Here is an 18,718-nt window from a genome sequence, read left to right as displayed (position 1 = left end):
TCTTTTCCTAACTTTAAAAATAGAAATTCAGTATTTTGCATATAGGAATACAAAGTAAATAAGAGGGCTTCCCTGGTGGTGCAGTGGTTAACAATCTGCCTGCCAATGCAGGGGACACAGGTTTGAGCCCTGGTCCAGGAAGATCCCACATGCCGCAGAGCAACTAAGCCCGTGAGCCACAACTGCTGAGCCTGTGCTCTAGAGCCTGTGAGCCACAGCAGCTGAGCCCACGTGCCACAACAAGAGAAGCCACCGCAATGAGAAGCCCGTGCACCACAACAAAGAGTAGCCCCTGCTGGCCACAACTAGAGAAAGCCCTCGTGCAACAACGAAAACCCAACACAGCCAAAAATAAAAATAAATAAATTTATATATACAAAAAAAAGTAAATAAGAGACTTGTTTCACTGATAGTCATTTTAAAGAGCATAATATTCACCAATTTTAATACCTGAGAACCAATACACCTCATTACAAATTTTACCTCAACAAGTCAAAAACTAGGTATTTTCCATATCCAAAACTTCTCACTCCCTAACACATGATTTCTCCTTTCTTTACATAGCACAATCTTCCATATTACTTTTGGTTTGGAATACAATATAAACTATCTGATAATACAAGCATGTAACAAAGTGACATATAAAGTCAGACTCACAGGACATGACAAAATGTGACCAGAGAACATTAACATTAGACTAACAGTAGTACATCCAACATTAAGAAAAACAGTAGTAGATCCAACATTAAGAAAAGCACATTCTAAAAGAATAATGTGACCAATATCGACATTTTCCTAAGGTTTTTTAAAGTAAATTTCTTTGTAAAAAGTATTTGAAACAAAGCTCTTTATAAACTTGGGTTAACTTCTACTGAAGTAGCAATATTCTTGAGCAATCACAATGTTTAAAGAGCAAAGGCTAAATAAAAGATACATCACAGATATTCTGTGAGGACCACCAGATCAGGCTTGTAACAAAGGCAGAACTCCCAATTTTACACTAAATATTGTGCCAGCATGAAAACTTCAGAACAAAGTTTCAAATGCATCTTTGGCGGCGGGGGGTGGGGGTGGGGGGCATAAATAATTGCAAACACCAAAGCACAAAACCTGAAATGTTACATAATATCTAAAAACCAGTGAGAGAACACAAAAAATAATCACCTTAAAAAAAAATCTTATAACGTTTTTCTGATTATAAAAATATTTTACTATGGAAAAACTGGAAATGCAAAAAAAGCATGAAGACAGCAGAAAATGCAAATCATCTATAATCCAACAATTCATCACTCATTCCAAATACACTCAATTAGTACCAGGCACTATGGATCCAATAGAACAGGTAGACAGTCTCTGGTTCTCATGAAACTAATGGGCTGCTTTTGGCGATGGACAACATTCTAATAAACAAATAGAAACACTTTGCAGAGTACAGTTAAGCACATAATGAAGGTAATAATGTGATATGGTGAAGAGTATGCAAAATTGTATATTTTTTTCAGAATCTCAAATCTAGAATCCCTTTTTTTGTTTTTTTTAAAAGGATGGCAGCTTCTCTAATTTTTCTGTTTTTAATTTATTCATTTTATTTTTGGCTGTGTTGGGTCTTCATTGCTGCCCATGGGATTTCTCTAGTTAAGGCAAGCGGGGGCTACTGTCCTTGTGGTGCATGGGCTTCTCATTGCAGTGGCTTCTCCTGTTGCAGAGCACGGGCTCTAGGCATGCAGGCTTCAGTAGTTGTGGCACGTGGGCTCAGTAGTTGTGGCTCCCGGGCTTAGTTACTGTGCAGCATGTGGGATCATCCCAGGCCAAGGCTCAAACCCGTGTCCCCTGCATTGGCAGGCAGATTCTTAACCACTGTGCCACCAGAGAAGCCCCAGAATCCCTTCTTTAAAAATGTAAGATATTGTAAAAGGAAATGATGCCTATTTTTTTTAATTATAAATCTGAATTATGCAAACATCTGTCCAGTAAGATCAAATCTATATACCAAACTTTGGCAGGGGGTGGGTTAGAGATCCTCTAATTAAAAAAAAGAAAATGAAAAACAAAAAGCCAGAATTTGATATATAAAGGTGCTAACCAGATTATTATGACAAATACAAATGTTTATATCCTTCATAAATTATCTTTTGCTATCGGCTATAAGCAGTTTCACATAAATAATTAACCTTTTATATTATTAAGCAGAATATCCCATTTCTCAAGCATGGCAGACATCTAAGGTTAATATTACAGTTTTAAATACTGTCAAAAAGGAAGCTATTTTAGAATCTAAGTTATAGCTTAAAACTGTGTTAGTAACAAAGAAAAACTATCATCTCTCCCCCCCAAAAATATTACCATTTAAAGAACTAAATTTAGGCCACAAGAACTTATTTTCATGGTCCTTTAATCCAACATCCAAATTTATACAACCTTCCCAAGTCCCTGGAAAAGGGGGGTTAAAAAATACTCTTAAAAAAGGTACATAGGAGTTACAGTCAGCCAAGATGGAGTAAGCAACTGTAGCCTCTCTCTCACTGATTACAAGTAAACCCTACTGACTACATATAAAAAACAACGACCTGAGGATGCTGTAAAAGGGAACACCAAGCCACTGGAGTCAAACTTGAATAAATGACCAGTTACAGCGGGGCGGGGAGCTATGTGTGGATGTTTAAGGTAAAAAATTTCACAGTGTTTTGTGTTCCTCTGTTATTTCCGGGCTTTTATCCCAGAGCCGGCATTATTAAACGGTGCAGCCAATACCAGAATTAAAAACACAATACTAGGGGAAACCCCCTTCATCTAGCCAGAAGACTAGGTAAACGGAATCGTCCACACTACTGGGGAAGCAGGGGTGAGGGAAAAAACAACTGCTCCCCCTCTTCTCCCCAGGCCCTGCTAAAGGTTAAAGGACAGCCACTGTTGCCACCCCAGCACCAAAAACGCCAAGAGAAAAGCCATCTCCAGACAGGAAAAGGGCCCCTACTATCCAAAAATACCATTTTCTTCTCTCTCTTGCCACTTCACTCTGAAGGCTAAACCTGGAGAGAAACCTGACTTTTTGGCCAGAGAACAAGGAAAAGGATGCCCTGGGATCTGGAGAGAGTATGGGAACCCCAGAGAGAGATAGAGAGGAGCCCAACGTAAGTCCTGGGCTTGTCCTAAAATTGTGCCTGTGTGAAACAGACCCAAAGAAGCCCAGCAGAGGCTTTGAGAACTAATATCTATGTAAGCCATTACCCAATACCTAGACAAGTGAGTGGAACATATGCTGGGCACACCTAAACAGCAAAAGTAATGCTTTGAAAACTGAACTGACACTGAAACCACCCAAAAAGGCAAGACAGAACTTGCATCCTGAACCAAACCAAGTTGAATACCTGCTAAACGAAAATCAACATTATTCAGAGGATTTTAATAAAATACTACAATACAATATTGAAAATGTCTAGCATACAAGCCAAACTTACTTGGCATACCAAAACACACACACACACAAACACACTCACACTCACACTCTCTCTCTCACTGTCCTGGAAAATCTGTCCACACTGATCAAGGAAAAAATAATCAACAGATGCCAACCCCAAAATGACGCTGATGTTGGAATTATCAGTCAAGGACTCTAAAGAAGTTATAATCATTCTAAATAAGGTAAAGGAGAAAACTCTCGAAATAAATGCAAAGATAGACGTTTTCAGCACAGAATGAGAAACTACAAAAAAGAACCAAATGGAAATTTTAGAACTGAAAACTACAGTATCTGGAAGAAAGAGACAGTATGGCACTATATATAAGAGCTATAAAATTTCACCAGTGACTTTACACATTTTAAGAAGCAAAAGGCCATAATCATGATTATTTTTACATCAACATTTTATATGGCAGTTAAAAAAAAAATGTCCAAGAAGAGAGATTTAGTAAGGTACACTAAGAGATAGAAACCTGATATACACATTATTAATGCAGAAATATGGAAATGTCTAATGTTACATGACAAATAGAAAATATTTGCAATAACTGCAACTTCATAAATATAAGAATTAAATGCAAAAACTTCCTTGCACATATTAGTTATTCAAATATAAGCTGATTTAACTTTGATAAATTAGCTTACTAGGTTCCAAAGATAATCAGGTAACCAAATACAGCTAGAAAAATAAATCTATCCAGCTTCTTCATACCTAAATTCACCTGAATGCAACATATCTATTGTGCTCAAAGGAGCAGAATGCCAAAGCCAGAGTGATGACATACATTTCTTTACTCCCATCCCCCCCAAACTTTACTTTTAACAATCTCTGCAACCCTGTATCTATAATCTTATGCCAATATTCAAGGAAATAAAGAACTATTTCAAAGGAGCGGAATGTCTCACTCTGAAATAATCTCAATATAACTTGTAATTGACGTACAACAATCACCCTTGTGTACTTACTTTCAAATTTACTTTGAGAGTTAATCATAAGCACTTGCGCAATAATCTTACTCAGATCAATCAAGTTTTATTTTCAAGGTAAAACTAAAAACAAAACAAAATCAACTAAAAACAAATAGAACAAAAAGAACTGGGAAATACAAAGCCAAACTGAACTGATTAACAGGTCAAAGCTAGGTGGTGACTTAAATCAAACCAACATCCACTGATTAGCTACTGTAGATATGCACAATATATTAAGCCCTTCAGGGGATAAAAGATAACATAAAGCCTTTCACCTCAACTATCTAACAATCTACTGAGGTGGAAGGGGAGGGTCATAGACACATCATTACTCTAACATAGCAGATTCTTCATATTCTGAGATTTACCACTGTCAGCTTTGACAATTCACTAACGATCCCAAAGGTCTCTAAAATGTAATCACAGGTAATTTTTTGGAGATACTAGTCCAAAGTGTGTATATTAAAAAGCTGGTGTATGGGGAAACAATTTACTTAACCATTAGTGACTGAGCATCTTTTTCTTCCCACACGTTCCCATACGCATTTAACAAAGGAATAACATACCAAACTAGTATTTAAAAATGGGGGATCCATGAGGACCTTAAGACTTTGCCTCATGAAAACAAGAACACGGGGCATAATTTAGTGCCAAAATAAAAAATGCTACTGGGGAAGGTATTCAGACAAATGAAATGTAATTAGAAACAACAAATAAAAGGTTTAATAAAAGAAAGTGGAAGTGAAATGGAGTGACTGGAAAAAGAGAGCATTCCTGTTACAGCTGTGATTCTGCTTCTACACTATTTACATATATAGCATACTCATCAATAAATCTCTCGACAAGCAGTAATTTTCACAAAGGATTGGAGAAGTGGCTATTTCCTAATGGGAATGCATTAATATCTCAACAGACTGCTGTGCTTTCCTATTGGAGTATCACTAAGTACCAAAAACAAGACACAAAGATGGGAATACATAGTGTATAGCTTTGCATAGAGTAAATCGTCCTATTTCATAGCATTTCCAAATATGCAATGCTTATGACAAACATATTGATAATATTTATTTATAAATATTTATAAATAACTTATTTATAAAATAGTCTTTATAAAAAGCATTAAATCCACAGTTAAGAAATCTGCACAGGGCTTCCCTGGTGGCGCAGTGGTTGAGAGTCTGCCTGCCGATGCAGGGGACACAGGTTCATGCCCTGGTCCGGGAAGATGCCACATGCTGCGGAGCAGCTGGGCCTGTGAGCCATGGCCGCTGAGCCTGCGGGTCCGGAGCCTGTGCTCCGCAGGAGAGGCCACAACAGTGAGAGGCCCGCGTAACGCAAAAAAAAAAAAAGAGAAATCTGCACAGTTGAAGGTAAAGGAATCTTAATGGTTTTTCAAAATACAAAGTGATTCAAACAGAACAGTTGTTCAAAGAGATTAACCTAGTAAAAATTAATCTAGTAATCTTAAAAAATGTAGTTCTACTGTATGAACAAGAGAGAACAGAGAATAATAAATTAAAGGTCAATTAAAAACTGACTATAACAAACCAATTGGAGAGTTATGAAGACATGGACCAAAGTATTCGTACTAAGAATAAAAGGGAAGGGAAGGATAAAAAGCATATTTTTAAAAATAATTCATTGGATTTCATGATTGAAAAGATACAAATAAAAGAGAGACACTTATGGAAATTCCAAATTTTCAGGTCTGAGTGTTTGGGAACACACTTTTACTACCGACATAAAGAGGAAGTCTAAAAGTAAGTTTGTAGAAGAAAGACAAATTTAGATTGGGGTGATAACAATGCCATTTTATGTACACATAATACCTAGAAGATATGGGACTGAATCCCGGAAGAGAAAAGCAAAATTACAGTCTTTCCTGAAGAGCTAAGAGTTGAAGAGATGAAGAATAAAATACTGAAGACTAAATATCAGACAGAGAATAAGTAGACCAAAAGACTAGCAGGCCTTACAGTAAAATCATTTCAGAAATATAAGCAACAAATGCAAAAACTAAAAAGAAGAGATAGGCAGTAGCATAATAAAGAAGAAAGATAAAAATCAATATTACGGGCTTCCCTGGTGGCGCAGTGGTTAAGAATCCACCTGCCAATGCAGGGGACACGGATTCGAGCCCTCGTCCACGAAGATCCCACACACCACAGAGCAACTAAGCCTGTGCACCACAACTACTGAGCCTGCACTCTAGAGCCTGCTCGCCACAACTACTGAGCCCATGTGCCACAACTACTGAAGCCTGTGTGCCTAGAGCCCGTGCTCTGCAGCAAGAGAAGCCACTGCAATGAGAAGCCCGTGCACTGCAACCAAGAGTAGCCCCCGCTCACCTCAACTAGAGAAAGCCCGCGCGCAGCAATGAAGACCCAATGAAGCCAAAAATAAATAAATAAATTTATATATATATTTTAAAAATCTTTAAAAATAAATATTACTTTTCATCTCTATGGCACTGTCAACTATTAAGCACTATCACATTATACATGCTATATCACTTTTACCTTCAGAATGGCCCAGTAAGATTAGTATTTATTATTCTCATTTTACAGATATATAAACTTAGGGTAAATGACCTAACTAAATTCAAACTGGTATTAAGCTACAGAGCCATGTCTCAAACCCAGTTCTTCTGGCTACCCCAACACTCAGTTTCCAAAAAAAAAGCAAAGTCCTCCAAGTAGCATCCAACTAAACATATACAACTGAGTCACTGAGTAAGATGGTAGATGACCATGGAGACAACCATGTAATACCATCAACCTAACCAATAATAATAACCAAGAAGATTTAAAGACAACAGATTATGAAGCTTATATGCCCACTGATCAAGTTTTAAGAGTCTTCCAACCCTTAACAAGGAAGCTCACTTTCTCTAAAGGATTTAATTCAAATAACATTAAAACAGACCAACTCCATCTTTCTCCCCAAAGCTAAGACACATAATATTTTGGGTTTGAGGGAAATATTACAAAACTGGTATGGTAATAGATGCTGAATGAAAAATTCCAAACACTGAAAACTCTCATTCGCTGCACCCTATCGACCTACTTCTCTCTTAAGAAACAACCACTGCTAAAAGGCTGGTAGGCTACTTTTCAGAATTTTCTATATGCATCTATATGTGTGTTTGTGTGTGTATATATAAACATAAATGTGTATACATATTTATATGTGACATACATACTTTAAATACAATCTGGTGCAAAATTATACTCGTAGTAACTATTTAAAACTGCTTATCTCAAAAGCCTTGCTGGATTTAGTAGAACATTGAAATTCTTATAAATGATGACCAAAAATAATATTGGTCCAAAATACATCATGGTCTGTATTTTGTTACTGTCTGATATTCAGAAGTTTTGTCCAACTTATAAATATTTCTCCAACTGGGAAAATATGTTGAATATAATACAGCACTTTCTTTATAGCTCATACTCTCCAACACTTTTATCCATTATTAAAATGTTACAATATGAAAAGACTTTCCAGGGCAAAAGAGACATCCACAACGACAGTAAATATTCCCAGTAGCAGCTTTAAAAAACAAAACAAAACAAAAAACTACTTTTCTCAGTACTTTTTAGTATTCTCTAGAAACTAAGAATATTAGAACTAGTATTCTTTAGCTTTCCAAGTACTTTATAAAATTATTTTACAATTTTATATATTAAACCACCTTCTCTGAATATTTAAAATTTTATATATACCAACTTTTTTGAATATTTCAAACCAGCCAATATTTTAAATATTTAAACCAATTCTGAGAGGTAGTCAGGGAAGGTATCACTATCCCTATTTTTAAAATGAGTAAACTGAAGCTAAGAAAAATTAATTAGAAAACTTATTCATTAAGGCTAATATTTAAGAGATCCTAAAATTTATCTTGTCTAATCACATTTTATAAATGGTAAAACAACTACCTCCTTCCTTGCCAACTGTAATCTATCACATCTTAGTTTGAAAGCAACCACATTAATTTTGTAGCATTGTTGTGCCTTAAAATACCTGTACCAGGAGCTTTCTAAACAGTAGTCTATGAAAATCTAAAGAAAGCATTTACAGAGTAGCTACCATTATTAAAATGAAAATTAGAAACATGCTAATGATACAGGCTTACAGAGTAACTGTATCCTTCTCCTACCAAGAAGGTACAGGATAAGTAAAAAACGTTTTTTTTACTCTTCTGCAGAGGGCTGGGTTGCTAGAAAACTGCTGGCTAAGTGGGTGTTATTGTACAATACCTCTTTGCCAAGGAATGTGTGTTTTCCTATGGCACCCTATTTTATGAGCAGGGAAGCAGCAGCCTAGTAGTTTGTTCCTCATCCTGCTCCAGGGTTAGCATAAAGTGATATTAATTTACTAAGAATCACCAATTCCCACTCCTCTTCCACCTACAACACACATGAACACTACCAAAATCTCACTCAAAAAATTATACTGAAAAAGTGAAAACAATGAACTGAGACGCAGAGAACAGAAATTTCTTCTAATTTGGCTGCTAACTATATGCCTCTCATAAACTGTGATTCTTAAGTTTCGTCACCTTTGGGTCTTGATTCTTCATCTGTCTATTAAATGATATACTATCACAAGTGTTTCAGGTCTAAAATTTGTAATTTCTGGAAATCAAGTTTAAGCATTAACAAGGAAGTAAACAAGAAACCCAATCATAGAACCTATAACTACAAATGCTTAACATGAGTGTAATGGTCTTTAGCTACCCCATTCTAAAATCAAAGAGAACAGAAATGATTCTCCATGAGAGAAAACAAAATGTATAAATATAAACAAACATGTACATATATAAAAATAAGTCTTCAGTTTAAATTTTCCCAGGAATCCAAACAACCACCTTCCTTTAATTTCAGTTCTTTCCTATGTTTTTTGTAACATTAAAATAAAAAGATGTGAATTTTACCTCCTCTTAATTTTAGAGGTACTAAATAACTGATAAGTAATCCATTAACAGTGAAATGGCCAAAATGAGAACAAGAGAAAGAATAATTCATTTGTCAGTCCTCTTCATTACAAACCGTATTAGCTGGAATTTCTCAAATAAATATGGGTTCTATTTCTAATAATACAATATTTAAATTCACCACAATTCCACGTTCACAATAAATTGGTTATTGCAGACAGAGTTATGATAAAAAAACTACGTGACCAAGAGGAGCTAAGAAAACACTCAAAGATACAAGTCGGCTCAATGTTACGGAATTCTAATAAAGTTTCATTAAACAAAATTTAAATCTTTAATTTTATTCATAGACCATGCAATTTACTACTTAACTTTTAATTGCATATAAGAACATCTGGTTGTATAAACAGAATTTAAAATCAGGCAAATTCCAAGCAGAGTTGCTTTAAAATACAATATGACAGAAAGGGTCAATCCTTATCTAAAACAACAAAGAAAAAAAAAAACTGAGTAAGATAAAAGATTCTAAAAGATTTTGCCCCAAGCCTTTTTCTCTTCTTTTTCTACATCATCTCCCCCTAATCTCCATCTCTAGCCTATTCTCTAAGTGCCTGACCTATATCCAACTGGTCATCTCCACCGTGATGTCCCACAGACACCAAATCTTCAAGATGCTCAAAACTACAACTGTATTCAACGAACTAGTTACACTGTCTTTGGGTGGTTGAGATAATGGGTGATTTCAATCCTCCTTCCATACTCTTTTATTCTAGGTGGGAAAAATGATCCCTCATCCAACCCACCAAATTATCTTCCTCCTCTAGTGTTTTGCTCCTCCTGATTTGCCCTATTAATGATTGGTACCATATCATTTTATCTACATCGTCACTCAGCCAAAGCCCTGTGGCACCACCCTCTTCCTTATATCCAGTTCCCTATTATTACTAAATTTATTTTGCATTCATCTAGTCATCTCTTCCCCATTATTACTGTAGTTGAGCTCATCTTCTCTATAGTAATTTAACCTTCCTTCCCTCAATCTCACCCCTCATCGACCTGCCCTGTTCCGCAAAGATATTAATCATCATTCTAAAATACAAATTTAAAACTTGTGCTTTTATTAAAAACCCTTCAGAATCTCCATTCCCTTCTGATTAAAAATGAGGTTTTGTGCATAGTACACAAAGACCCTTCCTTCATCAGAAGACCCTTGCCTAACCCTCCAGCAGTCCTCCCAACCACCTCCCCTACCCAAAGCTGCCATTTCCTTGAAAATGATCTCTAGCCTTTGCCTTACACAATGTCTCCTCCATCATACTGTGTACAACATGATATACACAGAAGAGTATACACATACTGTTTATAAACTGTCTACACCACTACTCTGTATCATAGTATTCATGTCATGTTACCTTCTTACCCTTTGTGGTAGTCCATTCCCAACCCCACCCCTATTAAAATATGAGCTGTCTGAGAAAAAGGACATAGGTATCTGATTAACCTGGTAACCACCCTGCAGAATACAAAGACTGACAGATGGCAAATACACATAAATAACAAGGCTCAAAGGACCAGCCACTAATTTCCAGCATTCCTTCCAACCACTAGTTGCTATTACATTAGAACCTTTGCGGGTTATTATTGCATTCTAGCAATCTGAAAACTGTATTATAGTTAAAATAGAATGAAAAAATTGTCTGACAATCTTGAGGGACTAGCAAAATAAAGGAAGCACTCACAGAATTATCTGGAACCACTCTCTGTTAACAGCTCTAAGATGCCTGAGATATCTAATCCTTTGATTTTGCAAATGAATCAAAGTACTGACTGGGAAATTTTGTACTAGGAATGATGTGGCAGCCTCTGGCCTAATCCTTTGGGATATCAATCCTCTTCAGCTAAGTTGGTCACCACCCTTGTTCTTGTAATTGCCACCAAAGCAGAGAGAGGCCCCTAAAAGAGGTTCTGAGTTCTCTAACAAAATGGGAACAAGAATTTGGAAAATTTTGCCCAATAAGGGGAATTGCTATAAAAATAAAAACCACTTTTCTTGGTGTAGAAAAAACAAAGCCAAACATGTTAATAATCCTTACAAAAGCAGTCACTCGTATTTCAATAAAGCATTAAAAGGCGGGGGGCACTAACTGGTTTATTAAATGCTTACAGAAAAACTACTCAAAGCTATAAGTCATTTCAGCAACTAACATACAACATGGTAAAAACTCATTTTTATGATTTTTATTCAAAGGTGTTGGTATTTAGCCAGGCACAAGATAGATAACCTGCACACAGTTTTTAAGCTTTTATTAGGTAAATGCATATTAGCATTATCAGGAGACTTTCTCCCTATTTCAGGAAAACTACACAAGCAACTACTTTCACAGTGGTCCTTAACTTTGGACAATACTTTAAAAAACATTCTTGGACTTCCCTGGTGGCACAGTGGTTAAGAATCCGCCTGCCGACACAGGGAACACAGGTTCGATTCTTGGTCCAGGAAGAACCCACATGCCCAGAGCAACTAAGCCCGTGCGACAGAACTACTGAAGCCCGCACGCCTAAAGCCCATGCTCCGCAGCAAGAGAAGCCACCGCAAATGAGAAGCCTGTGCATCGCAAACAACAAAGAGTAGCCCCCGCTCGCCACAACTAGAGAAAGCCTAAGCACAGCAATGAAGAACCAACACAGCCAAAAATAATTAATAAATAAACAAATAAATAAATTAAAAAAACTTTTCATTCATTAAAGCAGTAAAGGAAGATTAGCTGATTTACTGTTATGTACACTGTTGAACAGCTTTTTAAGGATCTGTAATACATGTGTACTCATCACTACATTAGGTCTGGGTTCTGTGCCCAATAAATGAGGTTTCTCTTCTCTTTAGTGTAGCTACACAATGAAAGCATCATGACTGGGAGACAGGAAGAAATGAACAAAGCTTTGAAAAGTTTGCTCCCTTTGCTGCATTTTTTATCAAGTTTTCAAGAAAGAATGCTCGCTCTGCAATTAATACGAAAAAAACTTTTAGTCCATCAGAAGTCACTAAATGTGGAAAAACAAGAAACGTTCATTTCCAGTACACACCCACACATCTCTAGAGCCTAGAATAGTGTCTGCACATCTGCACATGGTGGTAGGTGCTCAAAAAACATGTTGAATAAATATTTTCACTAAGGCAGCTTTTAAAGTTATTTTGTTTCTGTTTTTGATGTTCAAAAGGCTTATAAAGCCTATAAAAGAATATATCTTCCTGCTCAATTATAATTCTGATTTGCAAGTAGCACGCTATTAACCAAGTTCTTAGGTTTCAGAGTGCAGTAAGGCCATAAGTGTATGGCCCATGGCCTATTTTTGTAGGCCCTCAAGCCAAGAATGGTCTTACATTTTAAAAGAACTGTGAGAAACCAACAAGATTATGCAAAAGAGACATAAGCGGCCCACAAAACCTAATATTTACCATCTGGCCCTCTACAGAAACTGTGAATGGAGATTCCATTCAAAAGAGAATGAAAGTTTTTTGAATATGTACTTTCACCTATGAATTGAATCTCTGCTACCAGAAACATATTTTTCACCTAAGACCTTCCCCATATCTAAACCTCTAAATTTTGGTTTATTTGATTTGAAGAATACTAAGGAAATGGTTTTTTGTTTCACTTCTCTTTTTTTTCACCAGAGCATAAGTGGTTATAATGCTGAGACTAATAAGAAGTAAAGGAGGATTAAAGTTAATTTATGTTTAATATTTTACATACTAAAACATCACAAAAACGGATGGAGGAAAAAACAAAGGAATACAAACAGAGAAAAAAAAAAGCCGAATTATATTTCAAAAGAATAGCAAGACTACATTAAGGGAGAAAAAACTAACAAAGCAATCTTTGAACACTGCATTTTGACTATATATCCTCAGGCTAAAAAAGATGAACTATAAACAAATACTAAATTCTAGTTAATAGGTTTGTTTTCAGACCTATGGTTTAGAATTCTGCAACTATTTTCTGTATATTTTAGAACTGATAAAACAATAAGTAATTTTAGGATTGATAAAACAGTAAGTAAATATATTGTGGATAACGGGAACTAGTTTTCTCACTGTCAGAGAAAGGAACTATAGATTTGCAAAAGGGAAAGGCCAGAATGAACCCTACAGTGTTGGACTGTTATTGGAGATAGGATGAACTCATGGCTTTTTAGATAGGCAGATGGATAAACAACAAAAATTTGTGTGTGTGTATGTGTGTGTGTATATATATATATACACACACACACACGCGCGCGCACACACACACACACACACACACACACATAAGCATGTTCAGACATATACCCAATTTCTAGCTCAACCTGTTAACAGATAACCACCAAAAGAAACTAGGGTTCCTCAGAGAAATGGCTGATTCCAGAGCTGGGGTGGGAATATATTATACAAGAAAGTAAGTACTCAAAAAATGATAAGCACATGTCAAAATGACACAGGTGCCAGCTTGAAGGAGCCCTGACATCAAAACACCCCAATGAATAAGAAAAGAATCCTTGAGTTCATACCGATATGCATAAATACATAAATGGGGAGAAGGAAAAGCTCTTATGCACTGCCAATAATAAATAAACAATAGACTTAGAAAATCTGACAACCATCTTAGTCCTGATTCAGGCAAGAACTAACTGGATGCTAAAAAAAAAAAGAGTGAAGTTTGATGTTAGGACTCCGTGCTTCCACTGCAGGGGGCACAGGTTCGATCCCTGGTTGGGGAATTAAGACTCTGCAAGCCACATGGCGTGGCCAAAAATAAATTAATTAATTTTTAGAAAAGTTATCTGCCACAAGGGAAAAACAGTAATTTTACAATGGAGAAACCTTGCAGAAAAAAGTTAACATCCCTACTAATGGGATAAATAGACATCATGTGCTTCCTGAGGACAAAATATTACTTCTGGATTATTCCTGCTAAAGAGGCATAACCTTAAACTAATCATAAAGCACCAGCAGACAAATCCATATTGAGGGAATTCTAAAAATAACTGGCCTATTCTCATCAATCATCAAAGGTCACAAAAGACAAAGTAATAACCAATTGCTCCAGATTAAAGGACACTAGACAGACATGACAAGTGAATGCAAGGTGTGACGTAGGATTCAGATTTACTCTTTATTCAGGACGTTACTGGTACAGACAGTGAAATCTGAAGGTCTGCAGACAACTGCATTATATCAATATTAATTTCCTGATTTTGATAACTGTACTATGGTCACATAAGAGAATGTCCTTGTTTTCAGAAAATACAGTTATATTTAGAAGTAAAAGGCATTAATTGCAGTTTACTCTCCAAATGTTCAGAAAAAAAGTTTACATGTGTTGTTCATATGTATGTAAAGAGAGAAAGAGAATAAGAAAGCAAATATGATTAAATTAACTAGATAGAGGAATCAGGATGAAGTGCACATAAAAATTATCACTTGCAACTTTTCTGTAAACCTCAAGTCATAAAAATAAAGTATAAAAAGTGGGGAAAATAGTTAATTTATATTTGGACATTATACCAGCAAAAAGAATTGTGAAAAATCGAGTGATGGTTCTTTACATCTCAACCAGGAGTTGAGAGCCGGCCCTTCTAGTCTCAGCTCTAACACAAAGCTGCTTTTCCTTGGTAAAATCACAATGGTAGGCCTCAGTTCCCTTGTTTGTAAAATGAAGATAGCACCTATCCTACTTTTCTCACAAATTAACCCTAAAGATCCACAGAAACCTAATAATGGTTGGGGAAAAGAGGTGCATAAAACACTATATACTATAAAGTGGCTCACTTTTAACTATGTTTGGTAAATAAAAATTACTTCAAAATTACACAAGCCAGACATTTTTTTCACCATATCAAGAGGCTGTTTTAGAAACTAGACAATTGCTATGTGTTTTGGTTTGCAAAAAATTTAACTTATTCAACATTCTTTTTACCATTTCAATAAATTCAAATACCTGTATCATTTTTTTTAACCATAAAACTTTACAGTATCAAAAACATTATTAAAGAAAATCATTAACCAGGACTCTGTCAACCTTTTTAAAAAAATTAAGATACAGCTGACATACAACTTGTATTAGTTTCAGGGATACTGGTCAATCTTTTAGATACTGTGACCCAGATTAAAAAGATTATATCATTTCCCAAGTTCCCAAGATCATAAAATACATGATCCAAACTTTTCATCCTTCACTCACAAGCCCCAAGGAATTAAATCAAATTCAGAAAATTAGTGTTTATAGAATAGAGAAAAAGAAAGACACCAAATTTTTTTCATGCACTCAAATCAAGGGAAAGTTTGTTTCAAAAATAAAAATATTCCTTAATTTATCCTTCCAAATTCATAAGGGTTTGGTCACCACTTAAAAGTATTTTTTAATTGTTTACACATGGAGACTAATTAATACCTCACTCACAAAAGAAAACATCCTTAAAACTGTGTTCTCTAGAAAGTTATGATTCCAAAATGCCAAATGGAGATTTAATACGACAATTTAGTTTAAAATAAAATAGGGTAGCTTGTCTTATTTCCCCATTGTTGAAAATATAAGATCACATTCTTATTTAAGAAGTCTACTTGCTCAATCTCACACAGTTCCTAGCAAAGAAGCAAGCCCAGAGTCAGTAACGCCTGCCCAGCCTCACTAGCTCTGCAAGGTCATCGCACACAAAGCTGATAAGGTTAAAGAAAAAGGATTACAAGAACATAAGCTCAAAGAGGGTATGCTTTTTGCTTGTCTTGTTTACAACTGTATCCCAGCAGACAGAAAAATGGCTGGTGTATGGTAAGCATTCATTAAGTACTGGTTAAATGAATAAACGAATGAAATCCTAAGTCTTTATAAAGTATACTAGTCAGCCCTTATAAAGTATACTAAGTTGCAGAATTATTTTAAAAACAAATTTGGCATACATTAATAGCCACAAATGTCTTTTAAAAACATGAACAAATAATCTATATTCCCCATTCTGACTAAATAGAGTAGTGTCAAAGTTCCTAACGTATTTCCTGACCTACAGTAGATACCGTAACATATTTACATACCCTTCCGTGACTTTAAAATATGGTGTATCAGAAACTGGCAAAGCAGAATTACAAAGACGAAATAAATGCATAAAATCAGAATCAGAAAGATCAAATGCATCGTGTTTACCATCAAACTTAAGATAGAACTAATCAGACAAGGAATCAGAAGCTACAGAAACATTTCTCACCAGCATTTATTTCTCATAATAGTACCGCTAACAAAATCTGCTCCTCTATAATTAGAAAATCAAAAATTTGATTTAGTCTTGTTTTTCCATTACTACACAACATCTGTCAATGATCTGTTGTCATCTTATAGTTTGAAGAACTTCCTCAAAATATAAGATGTATTTTACTTCCTACCACCAAATTCAGAGATTTGCAATTTACTCATATTAAATACATAAGTAATATTTCTTATACAAAAAACTATATGGAGCAGAATGCAAGTAAATGCACAAGCATTTAGATATGATTTATACTCACTACTAAGCACAGTAACTTGTTTTTCACTTAACCTATTTTTTGTGAAAAATTCAACTTATTCCCTACATGTTCTCTTTCAGATTACCAACATACTCTAAGTGACAAACTTTATTCTGCTTCCCAAGTACTTCCCATATAATCAAGACATCATTTCACTACCAATTTAACCCTAAGTATTTTCCAAAGGGCCTGCCTTACGTGGGTTATAATCATCTTACTATGCTTCTTGTGTCCATGCTGCTGGAAAAGCAGTCTGTACAAGCAGGAGTAGAGAGGCACAATCCTGAGAGAGAGGAGTAGAGAAAGATGTTGAGAAAACAAAACCAGATAAAATGAGCTCACTTAAGAGTTCAGGAGCTCAGCCACTGTTCAAGGTCAAGATTGATTACATTCTCTCAAAACCATTATGAGTTAGTCGTTGTCCAATAACAGGAAAACTGGCCCAGAAGAAATACCTAAAATTCCATGTACAAGCAGCAATATCAGCACTAATTCTAAGCCAACTATACTTCTAAAAAAAAGGAGCAAGTGATCATAGAATATGACTATTTAGAAGACTGGGGAATACAGATGTCCCCTAAATGGCAATCAAAATTACTGTAACAAACTCAATGCTAGCCTAAAGTAGAACGGCTGAACTATATATATATCTCATGAATTTCAATGTTGCCAAAAAATTTTTATATTTAATCCTGAATGACTGAAACACTCTCAGACTCCCCAAAATCATTATTCTCAGTCTCAATTATCCTTGTATTCTAAATTTTTTTAATTAGTCAAAAACACGACTTTTACCATATGTTGTTTTAAAATGAAAAACAAAGCAAAAAGGATTTGAAAATAGCATAATTACACAATATAAAACTTAGGATGGATTAAATATAACTGGAACTTTCAATGGAATAGTCCCCTTCCCACTATCCCCTCTTAGTAAGAAGTGAAAACCATAAACAAATCAGAGTTTTGATTTTAAATTTCCCATCTAAACTCCTATATGCCTACAATGCCATAAAATGACCTTCAAAATAATGCTTATACATACTAAGTCCTCCAAAACATTAATTTCATATTTAGTCAAAGAATCTTCCAACTAATAGGAAACCTAAAAATCTCAAATCAATCATTTATTTCACAGAGGAGAAAACCAAATGTCCAGAAATGTTAACTGCCTTGGTCCAGGCCATTCAGCTACCTACTATACCATCAAGCTATCCATTCAAGAAATCTTTATTTAGCATATACTGTGTACTAAGGCACTATGCTATGTACCAAGGATATGAAGCAATAAAGATACGTGGTCACTGTCCTCATGGAATTTATAATATGGTGGGAAAGATTACTGCTAACTACTTAAAATTGTAGTTATCGCTAGAAGGAAAAGCACAGAGTGTTTTAAGACAGTTTAACAGGGGACCTAAATCAGTGATTCTCAACCATGGTCGATTTTGCCCCCCAAGGGGCATTTGGTAGTATCTGGAGACATCCCTGGTTGTCAAATGGGGGAGCTAGTGGGTAGAGGCCAGGGTTGCTGCTAAACATCCTGTTAATGCACAGGACAGCTCCTCACAACATATAATTATCCAGCCCCAAATATCAATAGGGCCCAGGCTGAGAAACCTTGATCTAAACCACTGGGGGCACGGAGGGGTTAGTGAAGGCTTCTTTCCTTTATAACACTAAGACTGCTACGTCTTTAACGGATTTTTACAAGGTAGAAACAAAAAAGGTAGACTAATTGTTACAATTAAAACTCCCACTGGGGCTTCCCTGGTGGCGCAGTGGTTGAGAGTCCGCCTGCCAATGCAGGGGACACGGG

At 35.7% G+C, this 18,718-nt stretch overlaps 1 protein-coding gene across 4 annotated transcripts in view; it reads right to left on the bottom strand.

Annotated features, from left to right (window-relative positions):
• SCAF8 (SR-related CTD associated factor 8) overlaps positions 1-18,718 on the bottom strand; it is an 81,315-nt gene that overhangs the window by 57,707 nt on the left and 4,890 nt on the right. For 2 of the 4 annotated variants that reach the window (XM_007451346.1, XM_007451344.1), the window contains exon 3: positions 17,121-17,185. The exons of the other annotated variants lie outside the window; for them this stretch is intronic. In XM_007451346.1, coding sequence (XP_007451408.1) covers positions 17,121-17,138 — 18 coding nt within the window. In that variant the 5' untranslated portion in view covers positions 17,139-17,185. The remainder of the gene's footprint in view (positions 1-17,120; positions 17,186-18,718) is intronic. 4 annotated transcript variants of the gene reach the window in all.

The sequence above is a fragment of the Lipotes vexillifer genome, unplaced genomic scaffold, assembly GCF_000442215.2.
Source record: "Lipotes vexillifer unplaced genomic scaffold, Lipotes_vexillifer_v1.1 scaffold935, whole genome shotgun sequence".
NCBI classification, from domain to species: Eukaryota; Metazoa; Chordata; class Mammalia; order Artiodactyla; family Lipotidae; genus Lipotes; species Lipotes vexillifer.
Note: the sequence above shows the minus strand (reverse complement) of the source record. Positions and strands in the feature narration are given on the sequence as shown.